This window comes from Sturnira hondurensis, unplaced genomic scaffold (assembly GCF_014824575.4).
Source record: "Sturnira hondurensis isolate 20B ecotype Veracruz unplaced genomic scaffold, ASM1482457v3 Scaffold0000880, whole genome shotgun sequence".
NCBI lineage: Eukaryota > Metazoa > Chordata > Mammalia > Chiroptera > Phyllostomidae > Sturnira > Sturnira hondurensis.
Window position 1 is genome coordinate 11,555,098 of NW_028073511.1, and position 27,540 is coordinate 11,582,637.

The following is a 27,540-nucleotide window of genomic DNA, read 5'->3' on the forward strand; positions in this document are numbered from 1 at the left end:
TGTATAAATTAGATGGTATTGCCATTAACATCCGTACTCAGCTTAACACCAGTTGGCCCTTTACTCTGGTCTCCATTAGAGCCTCTGGTACAGCCTGGAAAAGCTGCATGTGATATAATCACTTCCCTACCTCATCCAGCCAGCAGATCTATGAAACACCTTCTCCCAAAAACATTTCTCTGATAAATGAATTAGCCGATAAACCACTTGACCACTTGGTTATTTCTGGCCTTCCAATACAGTTTTTTTTATTCCATTTGTAAATTTAACTCAGTTACTAACACAAAGAACTATTGAGAAGTAATTTTGATTTAAAGACAATTTCTTTCCCCAAACTTGCTATTTTTATATCTTTGTCCTTAACTGAAATTTCAGCAAATCCCATGAGAATGTCAGTCTTCATGTATCAATACTCAGGAGGGGCAAACTTGTTATGTCTGCTCTACTGTGGGCTCCCACTAAGGATTCGATTTAAGACATGAAATGAAATCTGCATGTAAAAAACCAGGGAGTTGTCTTGTAATTGAAAGGTAAATTCTGACAGATCTCCTATTATTAAAATGTTCATATAAGATAAAAAAATATTTTGCTGTAACACTACAGAAATCATTGTAGCAGACGAGAACTTTCCATGATCCCATAGTAAGAGAAGCCCACAGCACTGGGGGTAGTCATCCTAAAAGAAGCTTAATAACAACTCCTACTGGTCTAAATAAGTGGTACATGATTATTAAGATGGAAAAATCAAGCTTAAGTTTAAAACAAGTAAAAAAACATGACCAAATATTTGGCAACCTATTATTTGACTGGCATTGGACTAGGTTCCATGATAAATACAAAAGACATATCTGACATTGTTCCAATCTACAAGCATTTCTAGGACTGTCTTCCGTGTTAAAGTTGAAAAAAAAGAGATTTCAGAGTCCATGTTCTCCCTTCTTAGTGTCCAAACAGGCCAGGCCTCATCTCCCCCGATCATTTTCCAGAAATAGGTTGAACATTCTGACTTTCAGCCCAAATGCCCACACCACTCCTCAGTCATGCTGTTCATGAGTAGCTTCTGGATGCACGGAATGAAGGGAGAATGCCTTGTTGGCACCACAGGGCACCTTCTTCCCTTGGGAAAGCCCTGAGCTGCCACTGTCCTTGCCCAACCGACTCTGTTCTTGCAGTTGCTGCTCTGCTTGTCTGAGGTCTGGACAGAGCAGCAGCAGCTGATCTCGGCCTGCCAGCTGGTATCTCAGCAACTGTTCCTGGGTCTCCTTCCAGTTTCCAGTCTCCTGCACGTACATTTGCTGAGCAGGACAGCCTGCAGCACAGGTGTGACCATGGGATGTGACGCTGGTGACACTGGGAGCAGACACAGCAGCCTCCTCTCGGCTGCCGCCCTCCTCTCGGATGGCTCGGCGGCTAACCTTCCTTCTGGACACCCCGTTTACTGACCGGTGGGGGAGTTGGTTCAGCTTGTCCAGTATGATCTTCATCCTCATATCTGCGGAGAAAAGAAGGAGGGGGAGAAATAAATTTAGGGCTCCATCACTTGATTACACATGTTGAGTATTTAGTGTTCCTGAAAAGACATGCCAAATAATTAAAAGTTGTTGAGTTTGATCAGCTTATTGATTTCCAAATATTTTTGAAAATATATTTTTTCTAAAGAGAATCATTGTGTCCCAAGACCAATTTAGAATGAATGATAAGAATCTAATCTGAGCTGGATAATCAATTCTTCTCAGAGAAACATTTTTATGATGTTGATCAGTTGACAAGGATTTTTTATTATAAGCATGACAACATAAATATGAAAACTAGACCACATTCTGGCCTTACTAAATGGGATAAGTAATACTTGTACTGAGAAATGTGAACTCTGAAACAGTCGTATCTAATACTTTGGCTTTTATGCTAAATTAAAAATGTTAATATCTTTGATTTTATGAAAACATGAATATAAACATGTGTAGACATAGCACAAGTTTACAAGTAAGCATGTTTCTATATGAGTATGTACATACGTGACTGTGTAATAGTATAAAGGAGCACTGGCCTAGAGTCAGAAAGTTAGGACTCAAGCTCCCCTCCCCCTGTTAACTGGCTCTGTGACTCATCTTGTTCCTCAGCCTCTCCAGGCTTCAGTTATATAATACTGTCAGGTGCTACTTAACAATTTACTAACATGTATTTCATATTAACAGTCATGTTTTAATTACTGTTTTCTTAAACTGATAAGAACAGATACTATACTTGATCTTAGCCAAAAGGCTGAGAAGCAATGTTTTCTGCCTGTGATGTTTCATTTGCATGTTATTTTCCTATTCAATGGAATTACTATTCAACTAAGAAGAACACAACATTGGCATTGACTGTGATGGACAGATGACCTGGGCGTATTTGCCCTATCTGTCCTAATTCTCTGAAGGATACATAAGAGAAGCAACAACACCATTTTTGAACTTTTAAAAATCACTGTCATGCCATATGGCAATGACAAACTAACATATCATGTTACTGGGATAATAAATGATAGAGAACCAGAATTATATAGAATTTTACTGGTTCAATTGAGTCAAACCACCGAAACAGTCATTTATGTTCTCCAGAAGCTAGATTACATACTAGCTAAGAATACAGGCTGAGAATCAAAAGAATGTCGTCCGGTGTCCCGCTTGATGGCTTACTGACTGAATAAATGTGTGAAGTGTACTTACCCTCTGTACACTTCAGTTTCCTCATCTGTAAAACAGTTATAATGATAGCGCCTACCACATAGGATTGTTTTTAGGTTAAATGAGATGAACCGTGTAAAGCACTGCCCAGAGCCTGTGTTATAGTAAGAAGTGGATAAATAATAACCATCAAAATGCAGATCCCTAGTGCTCAGACAGTACTTAACCGTGCCAGGCACAGTTCTCACACAATGCTTTACATGTATTCACTCATTTAACCATAGTAGCTACGTGTGATACTATGCTTTATGATAAGAAATCTCTTTCCAGCACAGAGCTCTTAAAACCCTTGGAATGCCCTAAGTCACAGGTGGCAAACACAAGGCCCATAGGCCGAATCTGGCCCCTCCACCTTGTGTTATCCAGCCCAGCACTTTGTTTCTACCCAGCGGCAGCACTGAGCTCTCACTTAACTGTTAAGAAGTAGTTACATTTATACAGTCCTAAAACTACATTCAGCCCTTTGAAGGCAACCACAAGGCTCAAGTGGTCCCTAGTGAAAATGATGTGACACCCCTGCCCTAAGTGATAGAAACAGTAAAGATGCCTTTTGTTACGTTAACAAAGTGACTTTTGGACTCCACCTAGGATGGGAGCTGGTTGCCAGGAGAATCAGTCAAGTAGTTATAAGGTGAAACTCCTCCCCGCTGAGTGCCCAAATGCATCTCTTTAAAGTATTTTTTTTTTTGTCTGTATAGTGCTTTAGTTTCTGGCTGCATCCTACTCTAAATCCAAATGTTCTAATCCCATAATTACTTAATTTCCCACCTGTAAGAATTATACTATTTTATGACACACCTGCGTTCTGAAATACGTTTTTCATCCTATCTTTCAAAACCCTCTGCCTTCTTTCATTCATCACCCCACATACTTTCTCCAGAGAGGATTCCCTGACTTGTGAGGTTTTTTTATTTTCACATTACACTGAGTATTGAGGGATGTATCCATTTGTTTGTTATAAATAATAAAGTATTATAGCTTAACTTTTAAAACAATTTGATTCAATTACAAAATAAAAGAAATTCAAGAGTAATCTATGTTAATGAATATGTTCACTTCCGCAATCCAGTGTATATTCTTTGAAGAGAGAAAGGCTAATAACACCACACATTGATGTGGTGTTACTTTAAACAATTGATGTTTAAAGTAACAACAATTATAGCTATTACCACATGTTGGACATTAAGTTATACACATCTTATCCCTAAGACAACCCTCTAAAATAAGTACTATTGTTATCTCTCTTGTAGAAGGAAGTCCATTGAAGTGCAGAGAGATTAAGTAATTTCCCAAGACCATGTACAAAGTAGCGGCAGATATTAGCTACTTTGCAGAACTGAAGATTTTTTGGCTCCGGTGTCTGCTTTCTAAGCACCCCATAATGTTGTGTAAAGTTAAAGGTAGCAATGGGGAGTTGAGAAGACTGGTTGGGTACACGCGTGGGAGTATGGCAGAAATGCGAATATTATCTTTTATGTACTTTACGGTAAAAAAAAAGTTGAGAACTATCCTAATCCCCCGAAGGGTAGGTGGCAATACCAACACTGACATTTCTCATCCTCGCTTTTCTCACATCTCATCCCCAAATTCATGAACCACTGTTTTATGCACTATGTAAATGACATTCTTCTAGCCTGTGCATCATGCTCTTCACTCAGTTTACTGCCACTGGTCTTGGTTTCTAGTAGAAGGTTGTAATCATGTCAATATCATTCTACACAGCATATGATTGGGGTGAAGTGTACTAATTTCCTATTCAATGTAATCGAACAATGGAACTGAGGTGAGAAAAAGAGAAGATAAAAGTAACAATATAAATACATAGATGTGATGCACTTTGGTTTTAAGCACTAAAATGAGACCAAGTATCATGTTTATATTATTACCATGAGGCATCAATTAATAGTCTGCTAAACACATGTGACTCATATCTTCCCTCTTCTTGTCCACGGTCCTTTGCCTGGCATGTCTCTGCCACGGCTCCCTCACTATGGGACTACTCTCTTGCTCAGATCAAGGTAAACCTCCGGGTTACGCTGGCTCCTCTGTGGGATCTCAGATGTTCCTAGAACGGTTCCCTGACCGCTCAAACTACATTGATGTATGCCTCAATTCTTGTTGACTAGAGTTTTCATTGGACTTGTGCAACTGCTTCTATTATTGGTCAACTTTCCCGGTATGACAGCCTTGTCTTCCTCTTCGGAGGCTGAGTTCCTTCAGGGAAGGGACTTTTTGTGCCATCAACCTTGTCTCCCAATTATGCCCGACTCTATGCCAACTACGGAGCTGGGAGTCAGCTCCGTAATCACTGCCCCCACCAGCAGCAAAAGACACAGTGCATCAAGATCAGCAAATAACTAAAGATCAAGAGTAATAAATTGTCACATGGAAACAAACTTAAAAAAGGAAAAAAGGTTTAAAATCTTTATTCCTCAGTAAAACCAATACCATTTTATACAAGGGACTCAAACACTGAAAGCCACTTGGTTTCACTCTGTTGAAGATATTGTCCTGTGTCGAGAGCTCGTCACTGGAACTCTGCTACCCCCCGTTCTTCAAATCTACATCTGTTCATAAAAGATTAACACAGTGTAGCTTTCCTTTGCAGGTGCCAAAAACATTTTTAAAATCTCCCATGAATTATTTACATGGTAGCCCCAATCAGCCACGTACCTGACAGACTCCCCAGCCAAAATGAAAGCGCACTGAGTAAAGGTGCCCAGGGAGGCCGGCCGCCTCCCACTGCGAGGTTATAGACAGAACTAAGTCAGCACAGATTATATGTCAGCGCCGACATCAGAAGGAATCGGATCTTTTGATCTCAGACCTCCATAGGAAGCTTAGATCTCAGACAAATTAGATAAAAAAATGAATTTATAGCAGATATGTGTCCTAAGGCATTCAACGGAATGTTTGGGTTTTAGGGAAGAAAGAATACTGAGTATTAATACATATGAACTGCCATGCCTCCTTTCCACCTCCGTCTTGGTGAGTTCCCAATTAAAATGGAAAGACAGCATTTCAAAATGCCTCTTCGTGCCTCTTCAAGTTCCACGGTTTTGCTCAAGTTTTGGGAAGAATGACACAAAAACATGGGAACATGTATCCTGTCTGTATGAAGAGAAGGATTCGGAGATTTGGGGGTCCATCCATGTTCACCCACAGTCAGCTGTAACTTGTGCATCTCTCCTTACCCTCTTTTGTCTTCTAAAACCTTCTTGCACAAACAAATATATGCCATGCCTCTGTTACTTCATTGGTGTGGGTACTAGTTACTGGGTTATTTTGCAATGGAAACATTAATGATGGCTCTCCCCTCAGTCCCCATGTCACCCCCACTGTTCAGGTATTCCTGGCTCACTCTGGGTGTGCTGCATTCAGTGCTGAACAACCAGGATTCAGTACAGTGCCCTGGAACCTAAAGACAATCCAAAGCAGAGAGATGAACCACCGATCAATCAACATGAAGAATGTACTCCAACTTGGTTTCTCATTTGTCAAGAAGGGCAATAGCCCTATGCATGTATTGAAGAAGGTGTATGCAATAGCTGATACAAATATTAAAGTATAAATTACATTTATTAATTGACAAATATTAATTTAAAAATACCATACTGTTATCTATGCCTTTTCTAGGTTATTTGTTCAAGTGGAAAATTATGATTTATTTTTAATAAGCAGTATATGACAAATCAGGAAGGTATGAAAATTTTAGAAAGACAAAATATGAAAAAATACCTTTGGTCTCACATTGTATCATGAGTGATCTCCAGGGTGGGAAATGTTTTAGTAAAGCCTAATTTAACTCATCAATCCATCTAGAATCTACTTTACTGTGTTTTGTAAAGTGTGAATCTACATTGATAAATATTCTATATACTCAAATTTACTAGCTCTTTCTATGTGCTAAATGCTTCTGTTTCGTTTTACTTTCATCTCCTCGATCATTTATTATACCTCTCGAACTAATATTTATACCCATATCTAACAGAGGTTATTTCTGTGAAGTTCCCACGTCTACTTGAGTCGGCATCACTTTGTCTTAAGAACAGTAACAGAAATAGGATCGCTCTGGTTGAGCTACCCTTTCCCACTGCAATAAAATCTATTTCTTACAAAAAATTTGCTTTGTATCCTTGATTGTTATTTTCTGAAGCATTATAGAATATCCTATGCTATTCTACTCTGCATAAAATAGTTGAAATTGTGATAAACCAGTTAATTAGAAATGTGTATAATTAATCCCCTATGTATTCAAGTCTTCTTTTTGAGTTACTCAATAAAATATAGTTGATTTTATATTCAAGTCTAATATATCCCCTGTTTTTTTTCAAGATAGGATTTTTCTTTTGCAAATTGTATTTTATTATTTATCCTATTACTGTTGTCCCAAATTTCCCTCTTTGCCCCAATCCACCCAGACACCCCCACTCCCTCAGGCAATTCCCACACCAATGCCCATGGGTCACGCATATACGTTCTTTTGCTACTATGTTTCCTGTGCTGTACTTTACATCCTCATGACTGTTCTGTGACAACCATTTTGTACATTTTAATCCCCTCACTTGTTTGCCCATCCCCCAACCCCCCTCCCTTTCTGTCAATCATCAAATATTCTCTATATCTATGATTCTGTTTCTGTTCAATTTGTTAGATTCAGTTCTTGATAGATATGTTTATTGTCATTTTATTGTTCATATTTTTGATCTTCTTTTTCTTTTTAAAGAAGACCCTTTAACATTTATATAATAGTGGTTTGATAATGATAAACTCTTTTAGCTTTTTCTTGTCTGTGAAGCTCTTTATCTGTCTTCCAATTCTAATAGCTTTGCTGGGTCAAGTTATCTTGGTTGTAGGTCCTTGCTTTCCATTACTTTGGGTTCTTTTCACATTGTATTTTTTTTTCATTACCATTTAACCCTCTCATACTCCCTGCATCACTCACCTAACAATTAACAAACTGTTTTCCATATCCATGAGTCCTTTTTCCTTTTTGCTCTATCCCTCCACTCCTAATCTCCCCTCCCCCATAGCTGTCATCTGTTCTCTATGTATGACTCTGCCTCTATTTTGCTTGTTAGTTCAGCTTGTTCACTAGATTTCATACATGTGTGAAATAATATGGAATTTGTCTTTCTCTGACTGGCTAACTTCACACAGCATAATCTTCTCCAGGTCCATCCATGCTGTTGCAAAGGGTAAAAATTTCTTCATTTTTATGGCCAAGTACAATTCCATTGTGTAAATGTCCCACAGTTGTTTTATCTACCCATCTATTGCTGGACACTTGGGCAGCTTCCATACCTTGGCTATTGCAACAATATTGCAGTGGACATAGGAGTGCTTACATTCTTTCAGATTGGGTTCCTTTGGATATATTCTCAGAAGTGGGATCACTAGGTCAAAAGGCAAATCCATTTTTAGTTTTGTGAGGCATCTCCACACTGCTTTCCACAGTGGTTGTACCAGTCTGCATTCTCACCAACAGTGCAAAAGGCTTCCCTTTTCTCCACATCCTCTCCAGCACTTGTTGTTTGTTGATTTATTGATGATAGCCATTCTGATAGGTTTAAGGCGACATCTCATTGTGATTTTAATTTGCATTTCTCTGATGATTAGTGATGTCGAGCATTTTTTCATATGTCTATTGGCCATAGGTATGTCCTCCTTGGAAAAGTGTGTATTCAAGTCCTTTGCTCATATTTTTAATTGGGTTGTTTGGTTTTTGTTTATTTTGTTTTGGTGTTGAGTTTTATAAGTTCTTTATAAATTTTGGATATTAACTCTTTATCAAATGTAACAGTGAATATGTTTTCCCATTCTGTGGATTGCCTTTTTGGTTGTTGATGGTTTCCTTTGCTCTGCAAAAACTTTTTAGTTGATGTAGTCCTATTTGTTTATTTTTATTTCTTTTCTTTTGCCTGGGGAGATATATCTGATAAATTAATAGCATTATAGGCCTTCCTCAACAAAAAAAAAACCCTCAAATAAATAATGTAACTTTACACTAAAAGGGACTTGAAAAAGAACAAGAAACAAAGCTCAATGTAAGTAGAAGGAAGGAAATAACAAAGATCAGAGCAGAAATAAACAAAATAGAACCTAAAAAATGATACAAAAGATCTATGAATTGAAGAGATGGTTCTTTGAATAGATAAACAAAGTTGACAAACTTTTAACCAGATTCACCAAGCAAAAAAAAGAGAGAAGATCCAAATAAATAAAACTAGAAACCAAACAGGAGCCATAACAACAGACATGAAAGAAATGTAAAAGATTGTTGGCAAATATTATGAACTGTATGCCAACAAATTGAACAACCAGGGTGAAATGGATACATTCCTAGAAACATACAATTTTCTGAAACAAAATTAGGAAGAATCAGAGAATCTGAACAGACAGATTACACCTAGTGAAACTGATGCAGTAATAAAAAGAAAAAACCTCCCAATAAACAAAACCCTGGACGATATGGCTTCACAGCTGAATTTTACCAAACATTCTGAAAAAACCTAACACCTCTCCTTCTGAAACTATTTCAAATATTCAAGAAGCTAGAAGGCTCCTAAACTTATTTGGCAAAGCCAGGATTATCATAATTCCAGAACCATATAAAGACACTATAAAAAACAAAAATGATGGGCCAACATCCCTAAAGAACATAGATGCTAATATACTTAACAGAATATTAGTGAACCAAATATAGCAATGCATCCAAAGTTCATACATCATGATCAACTGGAATTTATTCCAGGAATTCAAGGTTAGTATGACATTTACAAGTCAATAAATGTGATCCACTACATCAATAAATTGAAGGATAAAAACCACATGATCATATCAATATATGCAGAAAAAGCATTTGATCAAAATCCAGAACCCATTTACAACAAAACTCTCAGTAAAGGGGGAATAGAGAGAATGTACCTAAATATAATAAAGGCCATAAATGACAAACCAATGTTAGCATCATACTAAATGGGCAAAAACTACAATCTTTCCCCTTAAGATGGGGAATAAGACAGAGATATCTGCTTTCACCTCATTTATTCAACATAGTACTGGAAGTCCTAGCCATAGCAATCAGACAAGAAGCAGAAATAAAAGGCATTCAAATTAGAAAGGAAGAAATAAAACTCTCCTTGTATGTAGATGACATGATACTGCACACAGAGCTCCCCAAAGATTCCACCAAGAAACTACTAGAACAGATACATGAATTCAGCAAAGTAACAGGACACAAAATTAATATCCAGAACTAAGTTTCATTTTTAATGCCAATAACAAATTAACATAAAGGGAAAATAATAAAACAATCCCATTCACAATGGCTACAAAGAAAGAATAAAATACCTAGGAATAAATCTAAGAATGTAAAAGACCTGTACTCTGAAGACTATAAGACACTGAAGAAATTGAAGAAGATACAAATAAGTGGAAGCACATACTGTGTTCATGCACAGGAAGAATTAACATCATTAAAATGTCAATATTACCCAAAACAATCTATAGATTGAATGCAATTCCTATTAAGATTCCAATAACATATGTCACAGCACTAGAACAAATATTTCAAAAATTTATGTGGAACCACAAAAGGCCCTGCATAGCAACAGCTATCCTGAGAAAGAACAAAGGTGGAGGAATCATACTACCTAATATCAATCTATACTATAAGGCGATAGTAATCAAACAGCATAGCACTGGCATAAAAACAGACACATAGACCAATGGAACAGAATAGAGAGCCCAGAAATAAACCCATACCTTTACAGTCAATTAATATTCAACAGAGGAAGCAAGCACATACAGTGGGCTAAAGATAGTTTATTTAATAAATGGTTTGGGGAAAAATGGTTTTGAGATACATGCAAAAAAATGAAATTGGACCACCTTCTTACATCACACAAAAGAATAAATTAAAAATGGATTAAAGACTCAAATATTAAGCTCCAAACCATAAAAATCTAGAAGAAACATAAATATCAAACATTACTCATAGTTTTTTATCACTTTAAATATTTCTTGCCATTTCCTTCTATCCCACAAAGTTTATGTTAAGAAATCTGTTGGCAGTCCTTTGGGAGCTCCCTTGTAGGCAACTATTTTTCTCTTGCTGCTCTTAAGATTCTCTTTTTGTCTTTAATCATCGCCGTCCTGACTATGGTGCGTCTTGATTTGGATGTCTGTAGGTTTCTATTGTTTGGGATTCTCTGTGCTTCCTGGACTTGTGTGTCTATTTCCTTTACCAAGTTAAGGATGTTCTTCTGTCATTTTTTCAAATCGGTTTTCAATTTCTTGGTCTTTCTTGTCCCCTTCTGGCAGCCCCCTGATGTGATGGTTGGTATGCATGAAGTTGTCCCTGACACTCCTTAGAATATCTTCTCTTTTTTTTTGTATTCTTTTTTCCCTCTTGCTACTCTGGGTGTTTTTGTCTTTCTCATAGTCCAAATTCCTGATTTTATTCTAGGCTTCATCCACTCTACTGTTGAGTCCTTGTAAAATTGTTCTTTATTTCAATTAGTGTAACCTTCATTTCTAGCTGGATCTTTTTATGCTATTGAGGTTCTCACTAAGCTCACTGAGCATCCTTACAAGCAGTGTTTTGAACTCTGCCTCTAGTAGATTGCTTATCTCCATTTTGTTTAGCTCTTTTCCTAAGTTTTGATTTGTTCTCTCATTTGAAGATGTTCCTTTGTCTCCTCATTTGGCAGCCTTTCTATGGTTGTCTCTATGTATTAGGTAGCTGCTCCATCTCCCAGGCTTAGTAGAATGGCTTAATATGGTAGGTGTCCTGTAAGGTCCAATGGCACAGCCTGTCATATTACCAAGGCTAGGTACTCAAGGTGTGCCCACTATGTGGGCTGGGTACAACCTTCTCTTATAGTTGAGCCTTGATTGCCATTGGCATGTCCAATGTTAGCCACTGCCTGTGTTTTGCCCAGGGTCACCCAGCATAAGCTACAAAGTGCTCTGTAAATAGATGCTATTTGTATGGCTCTTGGAAATATTTTGGCAAGGTGAAGCTATGAGCCAAGGCCAGCTGCTGCTAGTACCAGGCCTGGGGTCACTTAGCAAGAGGTACAGGGCTTGCTGAGATCAGATGCTACTTTTTGAGAGAATTTAGAAAAATATGAAGCATGAACCAAGACAAGCCATTTGCATGGTAAAGCCACTGGAAACAGCTTAGATGTCCCTGAAAATTAGGTGGGGCAGGGCCTCATGGAATCACCAGGGTGGGGCAAACAGTGCGAGCCAGGTTGATGGAGTCTCAGACATGGCACCTGTCTATTGGTTCTTTGGGTGGAGGGCTCAGAACAGAAACAATGGCTTCTGCCAGTACTTCTGTCTTGGAGAAAACTGCCCCCAACTCTGTCCCTGAAGATAGACAATTCAGTTCCTCCCCATATGTCTCTGGTGCCTTTCAATATGCTGCCCCCACACTGGAGCTCAGAGGAAGTGAGTCTGTCTATCTGTGGACCCCTTATGAGGAACTGCCTGGGACTTCAGAAGGTTCTGTCTTCCATAATCTCAATCCAAGCTGGTTATTATAGCCAGAAGTTATGAGGACTTATCTTCCTGGCACTAGAACCCTGCACTGGGGAGCCTGTGGTAGGGCTGGGATGAGACTCTTCACTCTTAAGATATCCCTCTCGGTTGTTATTTGTCACACATGGGCATGGGACCAGCCCTTTCTGAGTCTGCCCCTCTTACCAGTCTCAATTGGGTTTCTTCTTTAATCCTGTAAGTAGTAGGACTTCCACTCAGCTTTATTCCTGGTAGTTCTGAATGATGGTTGTTCTATAATTTAGTGGTAATTTTGGTGTGGTTGTGTGAGGAGGTGAGCCATGTTTATCTATGCCTCCATTCTGACCAGAAGTAATGACAGGATGTTCTTTGGTCACCGTTATGTATTTTATTATGCTTTAAAAGTATATATGAATGAGAGGTATAATATTATTTTTGCATACATGGACATTATATTTGACTAAGTCACTCAAGTTCTTTATACATTATAGCAGTTAATAATTTAGTTTTTTAAGTTATTCTTAAATAATGATATCATCTGCAAGTCACCATGGATTTTATCCAACATTGTCTCTTAATTTTGCTTTATATCTGATTGTATGTTTAGCATTCCAAAATACATGTTATAAAATTGTGGTAAGAATGAATTACATGTTTTGTCCTTGTCTATGAGGAGGAATTCTGCTAATATTCCATTGTTAGATGTGAGGCTGGATCTTGGTTGTACATAGCATTGGAAGACCCCATGGTATTAGCAGGCAAGCTCTTATTCCAGGTTATTTAAAAAGGTTATTTAAAAAGTTTTCTAAGGAATTAAGTGCTATATTTTATTCATGTTTTCAAATGAGGAGTGTTTACATTTTTATTATATAACACAAACATGTTATGTCTTAATAACTCGCAAAGATAAGTTTACTTTCCTGGGAACTTACAATGGTTTCTAGTCCTGAGATACTTCACTCTTCTCTCATTCCAGACATCCTGAAGCCAACCCCCTCCTCCCCTCTCCCTGTCATTCTCCTAGCTTTGTACTTACAAAAGTACATTGACAGGCCTTACTTTACATTCACCAAAGACACTACCTAAATTGTTTAATGCTTGGAATTGTTCTTTCATTTTTCTTAAAATAATATTCTTGGGTCCCAACTCTATTTGAAACTTATAAAGGACAGAGGGCCCACTGTCACACCTTTGAAACTATACAGAGAGGACCTTATAAGGTATAATAAATATCGGAGGTAAATAAATACTTACATAATACTTACTGGTATATAAAGTCTTAATTGCATCCACTAAGTCAATCTAGCAGCCTAAATGTTATAAAGAAGGATTATAGCTTTGGCAAGAGTTTCTTAACCTTGATATGATTTTAATTCAACTAATCTTTATTGTGCAGAGGCCCTGAACATTATAAGATGTTTACAGTATTCCTGATCCCATAAGCTGAGACAGAAAAATATCTTTAGACATTGCAAGTGTCCTCTGAAGGTAGGATGACCAACTGTCCCAGTTTGTCTGGGACTGAGGGCGTTCTTGGACACAAGGCTTTGAAATTTGAAACTGGGAATGTTTTTGGAAAGGATAAGTTGTCCACCCTACTTGGGAGACAAAATTGCCCCCCATTGAGAATCACTGGCCTAGGGGAACAGAGCCATCTAAATGAAATGAATCCAAAAATCACAAATACTACTATGGAAGCCCACCTTCAGAATTCTTAGAACCTGACGAAAAATACTCATTTTCACTGATGTGAAAGCAATTGGGGTAGACTTTATTTCATTTCATTTTATTTTATTTTTGTTTTTATTTTTTTATATTTTTAAAAGATTTTATTTATTTATCTTTAGAGGGGAAGGGAAGGAGAGAAGAAAAGAAATATCAATGTATGGTTGCCTCTCATGGGTCCCCTGCTGGAAACTGGCATGCAACCCAGACATGTGCCCTAATGGGGAATCGAACCAAAATTGTATGGTTCACAGGCCCGTGCTCAATCCACTGAGTTACACCAGCCAGGTGGGTAGACTTTATTTTAAAAAGGAGGCAATTCAAGTGACACATAAATGTTTGAGGGGGGTTTGAACAGGTGAGAACAAGTAATCCAATTGGAAGCAACTATGCAGCAAATGGATGTAAGACAATCCCAGGATGCACAAGCTTGTACAGGGAGAAGGAGCAGGGGGAAGGAAAGTGAAATTCAAAATAAGACCAGAAAAATAGGTTAGAGTCGGGTCTTGAAGAGATTTAAGTCTTAAATAATGAGAGAAAATGACAGTAAATGACACAGATAAGAAAAAATTTTTTGTATTCTTTACCGATATTGACATTTAATCAGCACAACCCTAACTGTGGGCAGTATTATATCAACCTTTCCCATGAGAAAACTGAATGGCACAGAGAGGATTGCTGGCTTGTTTCAGTTGAAAATGAGAACCAATTAAATTATTTAAGTGGCAGAGTGACAAGAACAGTTATGAATTTTAAAAGCCAGCTCAGATGACTCTACAATGTCAAAAACCCTAGTTGGTAACAAGGGCATGAGGGATATGTATTTCATTCCCCCTTTCCCCCCATTGCAACCCTCTACCTTCCCTCCTATTGCAACAATACAATTTTTGGAAAAAAAAACACAATGTGGCGAGTTCACAGTCTAAATCTACTGGACAGTGGAACTAATTCCATCAGCTCAATAATTTTAATGCTACGATAATGCTTAGTGAATGTAAAGTGCTTATGAGAGAGATCAATCACTTTATCAGCAAGTATCAAAAGTTTAAAAACACAGAGGGCAAAGGGAGACTAAAGTGCCATGGAAGTAATGAAATCATGACAAATTTATTTTTAAGCTAGCAATAATTAGGTGTTTCATTGCTGGTAATAATAAATTCCAAAAAAAAAAAACAAAAACCAAACCCAGGAATTGCCTTATTACCTCCCTTGGAAACAATGTTCTGCAGATTTGTACAAACCTTAGAAGATGAAGAAACAAATCTGTTATGATCACAAGGGGAGGATTCATATAACACATCTTTCTATTTTTAAGTTGGATGCCGTAATAAAATGGCCTTTATGATACTCCCATCTCTTCAATCTTAACTCTTCCACAGGTGCCTGTCCCTTGTCTCATTCCTGATAATTTATTAATAAACCACCACATATAAAATGTTCCTAAATAAAACACCCAGGCATTGTGGACTGCCTAATGTAGTTAATTTACTCAGGGCAACCAAGATTCATGTAGAGATGGCCGTATTAGATTAGGGGAGGGATGAGCATCACACCTGCCATTCCCTGAAAAATGCAGTTAAATATGCTGTTCCTCACTCACAGAGCTGATGAGCTCAGATGATCATTTTCAATTGCCTGTCCTGAATTTGCATGCAGTAATATGGACTTCTAGAAACTGAAGTTAAAGTGATATTAGATGGAATCTAGAAAGAATCCCTTTCCCTTCCCTCTGTCTCTGTTCTTCTCACCCTCCACCCATCCCAAACTCACTACCTTTTGGGGGCAGGTCCACGAGCTCAAGTATAACTGACTAATTTGTTAAAAAAAATTTTTAAGTAATAACTTCATTTTTCAGGGGAAAAATACAAACAGGCAAACAAACTGATAGACACACACACACACACACACACACTCATCAGAGTTTATTGAACTAGTTAGATAGAGGCAGAACAACACTGGACTGCTATTTTTTTGGTTAAGCGAGCACTCAGAATAAATTCATATTTCTTTTCAAGCAGAAAATACCATGATAGTTGGCTATTACTTGGAAAAAATAAGAATATTCTTCTCTTTGGAGCATATGTTTCAAAATGTTTCAGATCTGTGGAAATTATATGAATATTTTTCATACATCATATCCATACTTGGCAAATCCCTCTTGTGTTCTGCCTGCTATCTTTCTTCTTTCTCCATCCTTAGATGGACAAGGGCAAAGCACTGGTTTGAGGCAAATACCAATCTTTCTGCTTGGCACCAATCCTAATGGCAATGTAACAATATAACAAGCAAAGTCATTTCGCACAATGCACAACGCAAGCAAATAATACATTTTGCTAAAAGAATGACTAAATAACAAAGCAGAGCTTAACAAAGCTGACTCATTTCTTGAGGGGTCTATATTCAAACATTTTGCTAAAAGAATGACTAAATAACAAAGCAGAGCTTAACAAAGCTGACTCATTTCTTGAGGGGTCTATATTCAATCTAATTTGCCTTGTTGGTATTTGGCAGCTGCACTCTCTTCTTTTCCAAATTCAATAATGTTGCCAAACTGGCGGCTTTGCAATAGCTAAGGGAAGGATTATATGCCTATCCTCTGGTAACAGATAGGCATATAATGTCTCTGTGTAACAGATTCCAATGTTAAGCCAATCATATTCTACTAAGTAAGAAAATATAAATATCAACTTGAATAACTGGTTAATAGATGAATGATTAGCTAGACTTGCATATTCCTTTGCTGGGGTATGATTTCCTTGAAGAATAACAAAGACAAAAGAAAAGCCTATAAACTAAATTGATTCAGAAACTGACAGCCGGGGGAGAGGGAGGCTATAATTCACCCGCACTCTGTCTCTCTTGGGGGAATCCTCCCCCGGTCCCAGCTTACCTTCTCCTACTGTGGGGTCTTCTTTCGCCATCTCCATCTGTGATCCCTGGTGTTTGGATGAGACATGGATACAATTCTTTTGATCAGTAGTCTGGGATTCAGAAATAGCTTCACTTTTTATTTCTAAATTAATGAGAAAAAGAAATGAGTGTTACTTGTTTTTTTTTTCCAGAATAAAATTACATTTTTATCTGTGAATGGGCCCTAACTGTTGAAATGTTTCTCTTGTATGCCCCCAGAAAATGACTTGAGATACATACAATAGAATGCATAGAGTGAGTGTAGAGTTTAAGGAAGAATGAAATAAAATCCCATACACTGATTGAACATGTGAAATGTGACTAATTCAAATTGAGATGTGCTGTAAGTATAGAATACACACCTAATTTTGAAAAGTGTAAAATATATAATATATTTCATATTCGTACCATGTTAAAATAATTGAAATAAATTTTGATATATTTGGTTAAGTAGCTTCTAGAAATTTACATTAGGTGCTTCACACTTTTGGTCATGTTATGGTTTTATTGGACAGAGCTAGCATAGAATGTGACTAATATTTTTTAACCTTTTATTCTGAGATAATTATAGATTCACAGGAAGTTGCAAAGACCCACGGAGAGAGAACAATATTATTTTATTCTAAAGTAATGAATGTTAATTTTAGCAATTTGAAAACTACAGAAAATATGCAGAAGGAAATACAAATTACTCATACAGAGCTGATTACTGTATACTTTTCTCCCCATAATGTCCCTCTTGATCTCTTTATATTTTTTTTAAATGGAAAGTTAAGAGTTTTTGTTCAAGAAGAAAAATAAGAGAATTTAACACAGAGAAATGTTTTCACAGATATTAAAAAGTTCAAAGAATAGCACTGGCTGATGTAGCTCAGTGGATTGAGCACGGGCCTGCAAACCAAAGGATCACGGTTTGATTCCCAGTCAGGGCACATGCCTGGGTTACAGGCCAGTTCCCAAGCAGGGGACACATGAGAGGCAACCATACGTTGATATTTCTCTCCTTCTCTCCTTCCCTTCCCCTCTAAAGATAAATAAATTTAAAAATTTTTTTAAAGTTCAAAGAATAGAAAGAGGACAGTGGGAAACTGACATACTAGCAAATGCAGAAGAATCTCCTCTAGCTCCAGGGGACCAGAAGAGAAGAAATGATGTGAGCAGAGCTCAGTTGGAAGTCCCTCCTAGGCTGGTAGGTTTATTATAAAAGGGTAGATGAGAATTAAATTACCTACTTCACAGTATTATATAAGATTAAAAATTATGAAAGGTCTTTGCTTTCAAACCAGAAAGCAACACACACACACACACACACACACACAATGAACTTCAGATTTGAAAATAAAGATGAAAACCTGCAGTTCAAAAAATCAGAGGCAATAACACATGGTGAGGAGGTCTTATTCTTTTTGAGAAAGACAAGGAGTCCTCAAGCTTCCTTGTAGTTTGTCCAGACTGATGGTGACAGGGAGAGAGGTAGGGATGCCAGGCCAAACCTTGGTTCAACTTAGGGAACCTTCCAGTGACGGCATCACGCATCTTCCTTCCTCCTTTCTTTGTCTTGACTTCCTATCCTCGCCTCTCCTCATTTTGCCTCTCTGTCATTTTGGTTTCCTGTCACTCTTATCACTTTGGTTTCACTTTGGTTTTCTGTCACTCTTATCACTTTGGTTTTGTCACTCTTATCACTTTGGTTTCCTAATATCTCCTAATACCGTAAGAGTCTCATCCACTCTCTTGATGGGGAGTGTCGTGTGGGCGGAGTAAGGAATTTGCCTCTGTCTCTCACACACTCTAAGAACCGAGTAGGAAGATAGAAGTCTCTTTTACAGAACCTCTTTCCCTCAATGATTTTCCATATCTCCAGCTTTTAAAAAAATCTGCCTCTGGGAAAATATCTAAGAACATAGTTTCTATGCTCTCAGAGAAAACAGAAACAAAACACCAAGCATTTTCGTTCTTCTTCTGAAGGAGAAGAGGACACTTTGCCCTGATTCTCGAGCTCACCTTTTGGAGGGTTACTTGGGCAGTGACACATAAAGCTTCAGAGAGTAAGATCTGGAGCTAAATGGCCTGGTTTCTTTCTGACTGTGTGACCTTGGGGCAAGTTACTTAGCCTTTTTCCGCCTCATTCTCCACTTCCTTATATAGAGAGTATTTTGTTCCAACTTCTAGGGTTGTTGTGAAGATTAGATGAATTCATCTATCCAAAGTACTTAGAACTTGGTCCATACTGAGTGCTCAATAAATTTTAGCTTTCACAAGTATAACAATTATTATATAAGATTAGGCAATCCTTAACTCTACTGTATGAACTGAGCAATTTAGCTCCATGTGGTTTTGATGGGAAACTCAAAAGTTAGTTTGAAGAACAGCTAATAAGCTTAGCAATCAATGCAGGTTAAAGCTATTGCTCTAGGAACTGAATGTAAGACCCACCCTGACTCTGGGAGACCATAAGCAGTTCTGCCTTTGTGCCTCAGGAGGGCTGCAAGTAATTCAAGATGGTATCTGAGTTTCTGTACTCCAGGGTGAGAAGACCACTGCTCGGACACAGCTAGAGACCACCACCTGAAGCACAGATAAAGACCAGCACGCAGGGCAAGAATGCCGCAGGTTTTTTAATCTGATTAACTTTTCCCTGAATTCCAAACCCCTTACCTACACTTGGTTCTCCTTATGAAGAGGGCCATTAAAAAATGGAATTTAAGACCATCTGTTAGGGTTACAAACCCTCTGTCATCTCGGATATCCCATCTGAATAAAGTGCCATGAAGACTCAATTCCTCCCTCTGCTTAATGGGTCTGGTAGGTGACAGGCAGCATGAATGCCAGCTTTTCTGATTACAGTTTAATAGGTTGCAAGAGTTCATAAAAATTTCTTTTGGGGGGAAGAAAATGAAATGTTAATATATTATACATGAGGTTATTTTTCCTCTAATGTTTTAATTAAAAAATATCTACATACTTCTGCTTTTGCTTCTCTTGAACCAACAGCACACCAGACAGCACAGGGTCAGCCACGACACCACTGAGCACAGGGCGGCAGACAGGATGACCGTTGACCTCTCCGACCTAGTCGCAGGTAGGATGGTGAACGGCCTGGAGCGAGCCGTGAAATTGGTTCCTGTTAAAAAAATAGTCTCGGTAATAACTATTAATAAGCTGCTAATATATTATTGTAGGAACATATGCTTACAACACTAAATGGGTTTAATACTTAAACACTAAGTATTTATTGAATTAAATGTTTAAATAAATGAACAAAAATTAATTCAAGATTTGAATTGCTTCAAAAACAATAGGAATCCGATGTCAATAACACACAATTGTTCTTTCCAATGTCCGATAATGACGAGGAATTCTTCCACGTCTCCCTTTTTATTCTCAGACATGCCTTCCCCACCAATGCAAAATTTTAGCTTCATTCTTATGTTCCACTAATTAGAGCAGAAATGCTCTTAGTTCCAGAATGTGTGAACCTACTTGCTGTGACATATGTATCCTATTTAAAATATGGCATGTAAAACCAAAATGGGCACAGAGACTCCTACTACAGAGCCAAGAGAATTCTAATGTCCATGCAAATTTTGTTATCTGGAAAACTGGGGTTAGAGCATGGTATATAGATAGAGCCACTTGGTTATGAAAGATGAAATAAAATGGGTGACTTTCTTTTCAGAGTGCATCTTTCTAAGAATTCATTTCGAACTCCTCCACTTTCAATAGACTATACATTTTGGTTCTCACTCCATTATTACATTTGAAACAAGCCATAAAAGAATCTAAAAAAAAAAAAAAAGCCTTGCCTATACACACAAAAATCTGCACACAAATATTCATAGCCTCTTTATCCATAATCACCACCCAGAAACAAACCAAATGTTCTTCAACAGGGGAATGAAATAATCAACTGAGGTTCATCCAGATGACGGAATGCTACTCAATCAAATAGAAAAAAAGAAAAGGAAAACAAGAAGGATGGAGAAATGAAGGAAGTGAGAAAGAAAGGTAGAGAAAGGGAGGGAAGGAGTGGGAGAGAGAGAAGGGAGGGAGGAGTGAGAGAGGGAGGAGAGGAGAAAGGGAGGAAGGAAAGAAGGAAGGATTAACAATGTGAAAAAACTGGTGTGAACATCAAAGACATTATACTGAGTGAGAGAAGCCCGTATCTGAATGGAATGTACTGCATAATTTCATTTATAGGACATTCTGGAAAAGACAAAACTACAGCAATAGAGACCAGATCAGCAGTTGCCAGAATTAGTGGTAGCAGGAGGGGAGTAGGGGAGGACTGAGAAACACATGAGAAACATTTTTTAGGAAACTTTTTCTGTATCCTGACTGTAGTGGTGATTACATGAATCTATACAGGTATTTGAATTCATAAAAAGATATACCAAAAAGATATATTTTACTGTGTGTTTTTTAAATATGACAAATTTAAATTTGCCTATAATTTGGAAAGTGATCGACACGCTCATTGTCTTCATTGTGGCGAGGGTTTCATGCCAGTATACACTCATCAAAACCTATCAAACGGCATGCTTTAAGTGTGTGTAATTTATCATGTCACTTACACCTCACAAAACTGAAAAGTTAAAAAAAATCTTACCTATGAGTATGAGTTAGTTGTAGTCAGCATTTTAAAAGTATTGATTTAAAAAATGAAAGTAGTTTATTCAAACAAATCAACCCCAAGTCTCTGCTTTTATCTGAATCACTCAGGCAATAACAGCTTTTATTTTCTCTACTCAAGAAAAAACCATGTTTGTCTTTGCTGTGCTTTTCTCGGGTTAAACCTGACAATTTGATTGAAAGCCACAGTCACATCTTTAGTCTCTTGACTCCTGGCTGACTCAGTCCCAAAGCTACCATAATAAAATTAGCTAGAAATGGTTCTACTTGAGACAACCTTGGCTTGCTTCTTATCAATTAGTTTCTTTTTATGTGCATCCGAATAAAATAAATATAGCCCGGATATGGAGGAATAGATTTTACTAGGGGTTTGCAGAAGTAAAAACAAAATTCCTCATTACTTTTATCCATTTTCCAATGATTGCTCACTGATTATTTACTTTACCTAGTGGATAAGTTATTGTTCTCATTCTTAAAATATTTATGAGCTAGTAAATGAAATGAGATACACATACAAATGTTTGTAATAAAAATCAGGATGTAACACATGCAACTGGAATAATGCAAATCAATTGCTTCGGAAGCATATTTTTTATTGATACGATCAGAAAAAAGCATACCCGGAGGAGGGGGTAGCTAAGTGGGACCCTGGAGACTGAATACATAAAGACAGAAAGAAGAAAAGATCAACGGATGTTGGGAAATTAATGCTGGAAAGCATTTGAGACTAATTTTGCTGGGTATTAAATGTCCATCAAAAGGAACTTGACTATACTCTGAAGGTAATGAAATGTTATATAAGGGAAAATTCTGAGGGCCTGAAGTCACAGAGACCACTTTATAAGCCTAGACCAGTGACCTGAGTCTAAAGGTGGAGACCAGCTGCTTTTGAGTATTTTTAGCAGCATAACACTTTCAAAAATGCAATCTTAGACATAATCTCTTAGACATAATATACTTACTTACTTATAAACAAATATTTGTGCATATGTGTGATGTTTTTCTACACCCTGGGAATATAATGCCGAACTCAGCAGGGTTCCTCTGTGTTTTAGAACTTAGATTCTGATGGGGCACAAGGCACGCAAGCAGTAAATACAGGGATATACACACAGTAAATATATACAGTAAATACACACAAACATGCAAATACAGGGATCCTCTGATGCCAGGTAGTGGTATGTGCCATGAGGAAGAAAGTGAGCTTGGAAGACAGAATGGCTGGAGGTGAAACAGGGTTGGGAAGGGTGTCACAGAGTACGTGATGCAGAAAAGGCTTATCTGAGTAGGTGACATTGGTAAAAAATCTGAGTGAAGTGCTGAGTGAGCCATGTGAATTTCTGGAGAAAGAGTATTTCAGACATGGACATGGCAAGTGCTATAGAACTTCTCTGGATTAGATGGCCTGGAAGCCCCTGAGAACCCACAAGAACTCCATGGATCCAAGAAATGGGTAGAAAAACCACAGCCTAGACTCTGCTAATGAGTGAATGTGGAAAGCCCTGGTGAAATGTCAAGTTGTATAAACTTACAGAAAACTTTTCTCTTGGCAGTATCTTAGAAAGTTCAGAAATAAATAAATGAGCTGAATTAGTTAACACTTTAGAAAGTTTTTAGAAAGACTCCATACACACTTGGTCAGAACAATTTAACTTCTCAGTTCCTCAATATCGGTATATCTAAAACAGGAATGATCATTTGTTCCCCTCTCTATTTGTTTCTCTCTCTGACACAGAAGAGGAAAAGTAACAGAACTTGTTGCAAGTTTTCTGCTTGATTCATAGATGAATGAAACAATAACAACACGAATGAATGCTTGTTACATCTATGACTTTGAAACTTGTTAGAAATAAAAAAAAATGTCATTGATTGGCCTATCGATGTGGGGAGGAGAACTGCCTTCCCAAATGATTCTAGCACTAGAAATGGATGTGGTTGGAAACAAGGAGCTACTCTCAGTACCTGTACTGTTCATCAACATGATGTCAAATTAAAACCACAATGAGATATTACCTTTCACCTGTCAGAATGGCTACCATCAGTAAATCAGCAAATAACAAGTATTGGTGTTGTACACTATTGACGGGATTGTAAATTAGTGCAGCCACTACAAAAAACAGTATGAAAACTCCTCCAAAAATTAAAAAATACGCTGCAATATGATCTAGAAATTTCACTTCTGTGTACTTGCCTGAAGAAAACAAAAACACTAATTTGAAAAGATATATTTACCCATATGTTCATTGAAGCATTGCCAGTAATAGCCACAATAAAGAAGCGACCTACGTGTCGTGTCCATCAATAAATAAATGGATAAAGAAAATTTGATATATATAATAGAATATTATTCAATTAAAAAGAAAGAAATATTGCCATTTGCAACAACATGGATGGATCTAGAGGGTCTCATTCCAAGAGAGACAAATCAGAGAAAGACAAGTATATGACCTCACTTATATGTGGGATCTAAAAACACAAATACATAAACAAAACAAAGCAGAGGTCTATCTATAGATACAGAGAATGAGCTGATGGTTGCTAAAGGGGAGGGGAGGGGGGATGGGAATAAAATGTAAACAAAACAACGTGTTGGCAATAAAGGTCCCGTAAGTGGAGGCCTTTTTACACTTTCATTTTATCTTCCATCTATTCGCTTCTAATTTACACTTTTGTAATCTGATTCTGACAGAGCCCTACCTCACAGACTTACTCTTGAAAATTATGAAGAAAAATTTAGGTCAAATGGCTAATGAAAAATGATAGTTCTTCAGTAGTCTGCTTTACAAGTTAGGGGGGGAGCCTAAAATAAAGTGGTGGTCTAGTCAGCATGAACACCAAGCTCAATTCAAAATCATGAGTGTTACTGAGAAGTTTGAGTTACACCACATTTTACATTTTGTTTTAAAACTTATTCCTTAAAATAACCCTGGTAAAGTATTCAGTCTTAGGTCACCACTGAAAACATTAAAGGACAAAAGTCTCTAGGACAAAATAACTAACTTGGCATGTGTTACCCTCCAAAATATACCCTTGGGAACCCCATGGTCAAGGACACTGAACATGTTTCTGGATGAACCGGTACTTAAATTAGAATGCCTTCACAGATATTAAAATAATATCTGTCTAACATAATGAATAAGAATATCACCTGGCCACAGAAGATATTTCCTTGGTGAAGAAAAATGATCCAAAACTTGGAATTAAGTGGGAAAATGATTATAGATCTCATCAATGTCATACTGGGGTATTTTCAAATTGGCCCATCCATGGTTTATCCAATTCTCTGGGCTATAGTTTTTTTGACTTAATATTTAATGTTAATTAAGGATCAGGCTTAATCAATACAAGATTGGTAAGCTGCAAATGATTTTTTCCCCATAAAGATGCAAAGAATATCTGTAGACATCTAACTTCAAAGGTTACAGTTTTATTGCCCTGTATCCAATTTAACAAACTCATGTCAGCAGCTCTTTCCTGGCTGATCTATATCCTTCACATGTTATTTAACAGCTTTGCCTTCCTTCTGGTTCCCTCATTATGGGTTTAATAACTTGTTGACAAGTGCTCTTTATATATTTTTATGAAAGCCATATTCTTTAACTTTTTGAAAAGTATGTTGTGACAATTGGAATTTAAGTTTCATGAGGGAAGACCAATATCTGGCTTTAATTAAACATTTGTTGTTGGGCGTCAGATACCTCACATCAAAACATTTGGTTTCCTTTACTATTTTCAGTATCTTAGAGATTTAAATCCAGTAATGACTACTCTAATGCAGTTTATAAGACTTTGTATTGTCATACCTGTGCATAAATTACTTAACTATCAGACTAATTTCTCTAACCAAAATTGATACTTGATTGTAAATTTCTAATTTTCATACAAATGTGATAGTACTGCTTTTAACATTCTTTTAGGTGGATTTTTTTTTGGTAAATCACAATAATGCATGCAATAGTTTAAAAAAATTTTCAAGTGAGTCACTCTGCTTTTATCAGAATTCAATGCTTTAAGAAAGGATGTCAGAAATTGGACTCTCAGCTCTATTCTTCATAGAAATAAGAGGGCGGTACTTCACATAGTTCATCTGGCTTTGAAGTTTAACTAACATGTTACCTGCTATAAGATTCTTGAACAGTTATTACTAGCCTTAACAAATCAAAAAATTTTCAAGAATATTTCAGAAGGGAAATTTCTTTTTAATATGTTTTCAAGAAGAACTGGATTATATAAGTAATTTTCACATCCTTTATACCTATGCTTCTAAAGTACCAGGATTCTAAATGGGCATAGTTGCTATTTGTGGGGTTAGGGGCAATGGGTGAGGAGAGCAGAAATGGAAGAAGTCATAATACACAATATCCCAGGGCTCTCTTTTTTATAAATTAAAATTGCCTAATTAATATCCAAACAACTGTTCTCAAATGTCACAGAAAAATTTTTTAGAGTAGAAAATTCAAAGTAAATTTTAACAACTGGAGGAAAATGTACATTCGGATTCTTGTTTACCGAGATTTTCCTGGGGCTTAATCTCTACATGTGTTCTTGCTTCTCACACCTGAATAATATAAACAAGTGATGTCAGTTTTCCTCTATATTTAGATGACTTTTTATTCATGACAGAAGCTATTTCTATTACAAAAGAGAAGGGGCTATTTTTAATAAAAAACAGATAATAAAAACACATTGTGCTGAAATTACCTGGAGGGAAAGTGACAGTAAAAATAAAGTGCCAGTCTGACCCAGAGATCAAAACTGCCAAGTTCGAGAAGCTCACATAACCGTCTTGAGTTTCTGCCTGAGTACACCCTACAGACAAACACAAAAACAAAAAGTGTTAGTCATCTAATCGAGAACAATCTCTTCACATGTTCTCTATAGAGGGGCAATTGGACAATAAAGGAAAAATATATTGTTTTAATTAAAGAGGTCACTAAATCCATCAGGGTTTTCTCACACAAGTCCTGGAACCAAATAATCTAAGGCAGGATAATAATAACAGCTAACATATATTGAACCATATATTAAGTATCAGACTAATTTCTCTCACTAAAATTGATACTTGATTGTAAATTTCTAGTTTTCATATATTAACCATATATTAACCAGACACTGTGCTTTATATACATTATAGATGCATTAGAAATAAAATACAAAAAATCATTTAAATATGTTATTGTCTATATTATTTAGAGATTAGGAAATAGGCTCATAAAAGTTTAAATTACTTGGTGCTGGGGTTATAGCCCAAATGCGCCTGATTCTAGAGTTAGCATTCTTAATCACTACTTACCTTCACTATTTCATTAGTAAATATCTCTCGAGAAAAACTATTGTCTTTCTAGGTGGTCAGTTTTTAGTGGCTGCCTCTTTTCTATTCAAAGGCTCTGTAGTTTATGTGGGGGCAGAGGGAGGCCAATTGACCAAGACTTCAGCAATACATCAAATCATGACTGATAAAGATTTAGCAACTTCAATTGCCTGGACCATGACCTCCCTGAATAAAATGCAAAAACAAAAAACCTGACATCTTCTAAAAATAAGCCATCTGTTTATAAAGTGAAAGAAGATGACTTAAGGCAGGATCACATTCACATTACCATTAATTAATTAGTCTTTTGACTCCACTATCTTCAGATTAGTTTACTAATTATCAGCTGCTACATTTCACTCTGGAAAAGTCACTGTGATTGGTAGGATGGACAATAAGTTAGGAGAATGGTCTTAAAGTTTATAAATTGGTTGGAGATCTTTAAGATTGAAAGGTATCATAAAGATATATATACGCTTAGTGTTACATTTTTCACTTCAATTGCTCAGTCCTTTTTTTTGTGAAAGCATTGTCTTTCCTCACCAATTTTGCAGAGCTAACTAAACTTCCTTTTTTGGAAGCACATTTTCCTTCATCTCTTCAGAGTTCCAAAATAAATAAAATGCCAGAAAAATGGAAATAAATAAGCCAAGACTAAAATAAATGATAGGCACCCAAGATAAATGCAGTTTATACTCTTTAAAACCT

At 37.0% G+C, this 27,540-nt stretch overlaps 1 protein-coding gene and 1 pseudogene across 4 annotated transcripts in view; both read right to left on the minus strand.

The window, feature by feature from the left end:
* Positions 1–6: 6 nt before the first annotated feature.
* PKHD1 (PKHD1 ciliary IPT domain containing fibrocystin/polyductin) overlaps positions 7–27,540 on the minus strand; it is a 457,981-nt gene continuing 430,447 nt past the window's right edge. For all 4 annotated transcript variants that reach the window (XM_037054718.1, XM_037054725.1, XM_037054714.1 and 1 more), the window contains 4 exons: positions 26,223–26,330; positions 19,855–20,013; positions 16,870–16,992; positions 7–1,492 (listed from right to left, as the gene is read on the minus strand). In XM_037054718.1, the coding sequence (XP_036910613.1) occupies positions 1,035–1,492; positions 16,870–16,992; positions 19,855–20,013; positions 26,223–26,330 (848 nt within the window). In that variant the 3' untranslated portion in view covers positions 7–1,034. The remainder of the gene's footprint in view (positions 1,493–16,869; positions 16,993–19,854; positions 20,014–26,222; positions 26,331–27,540) is intronic.
* LOC118994405 (uncharacterized) lies at positions 2,149–2,274 on the minus strand (annotated as a pseudogene).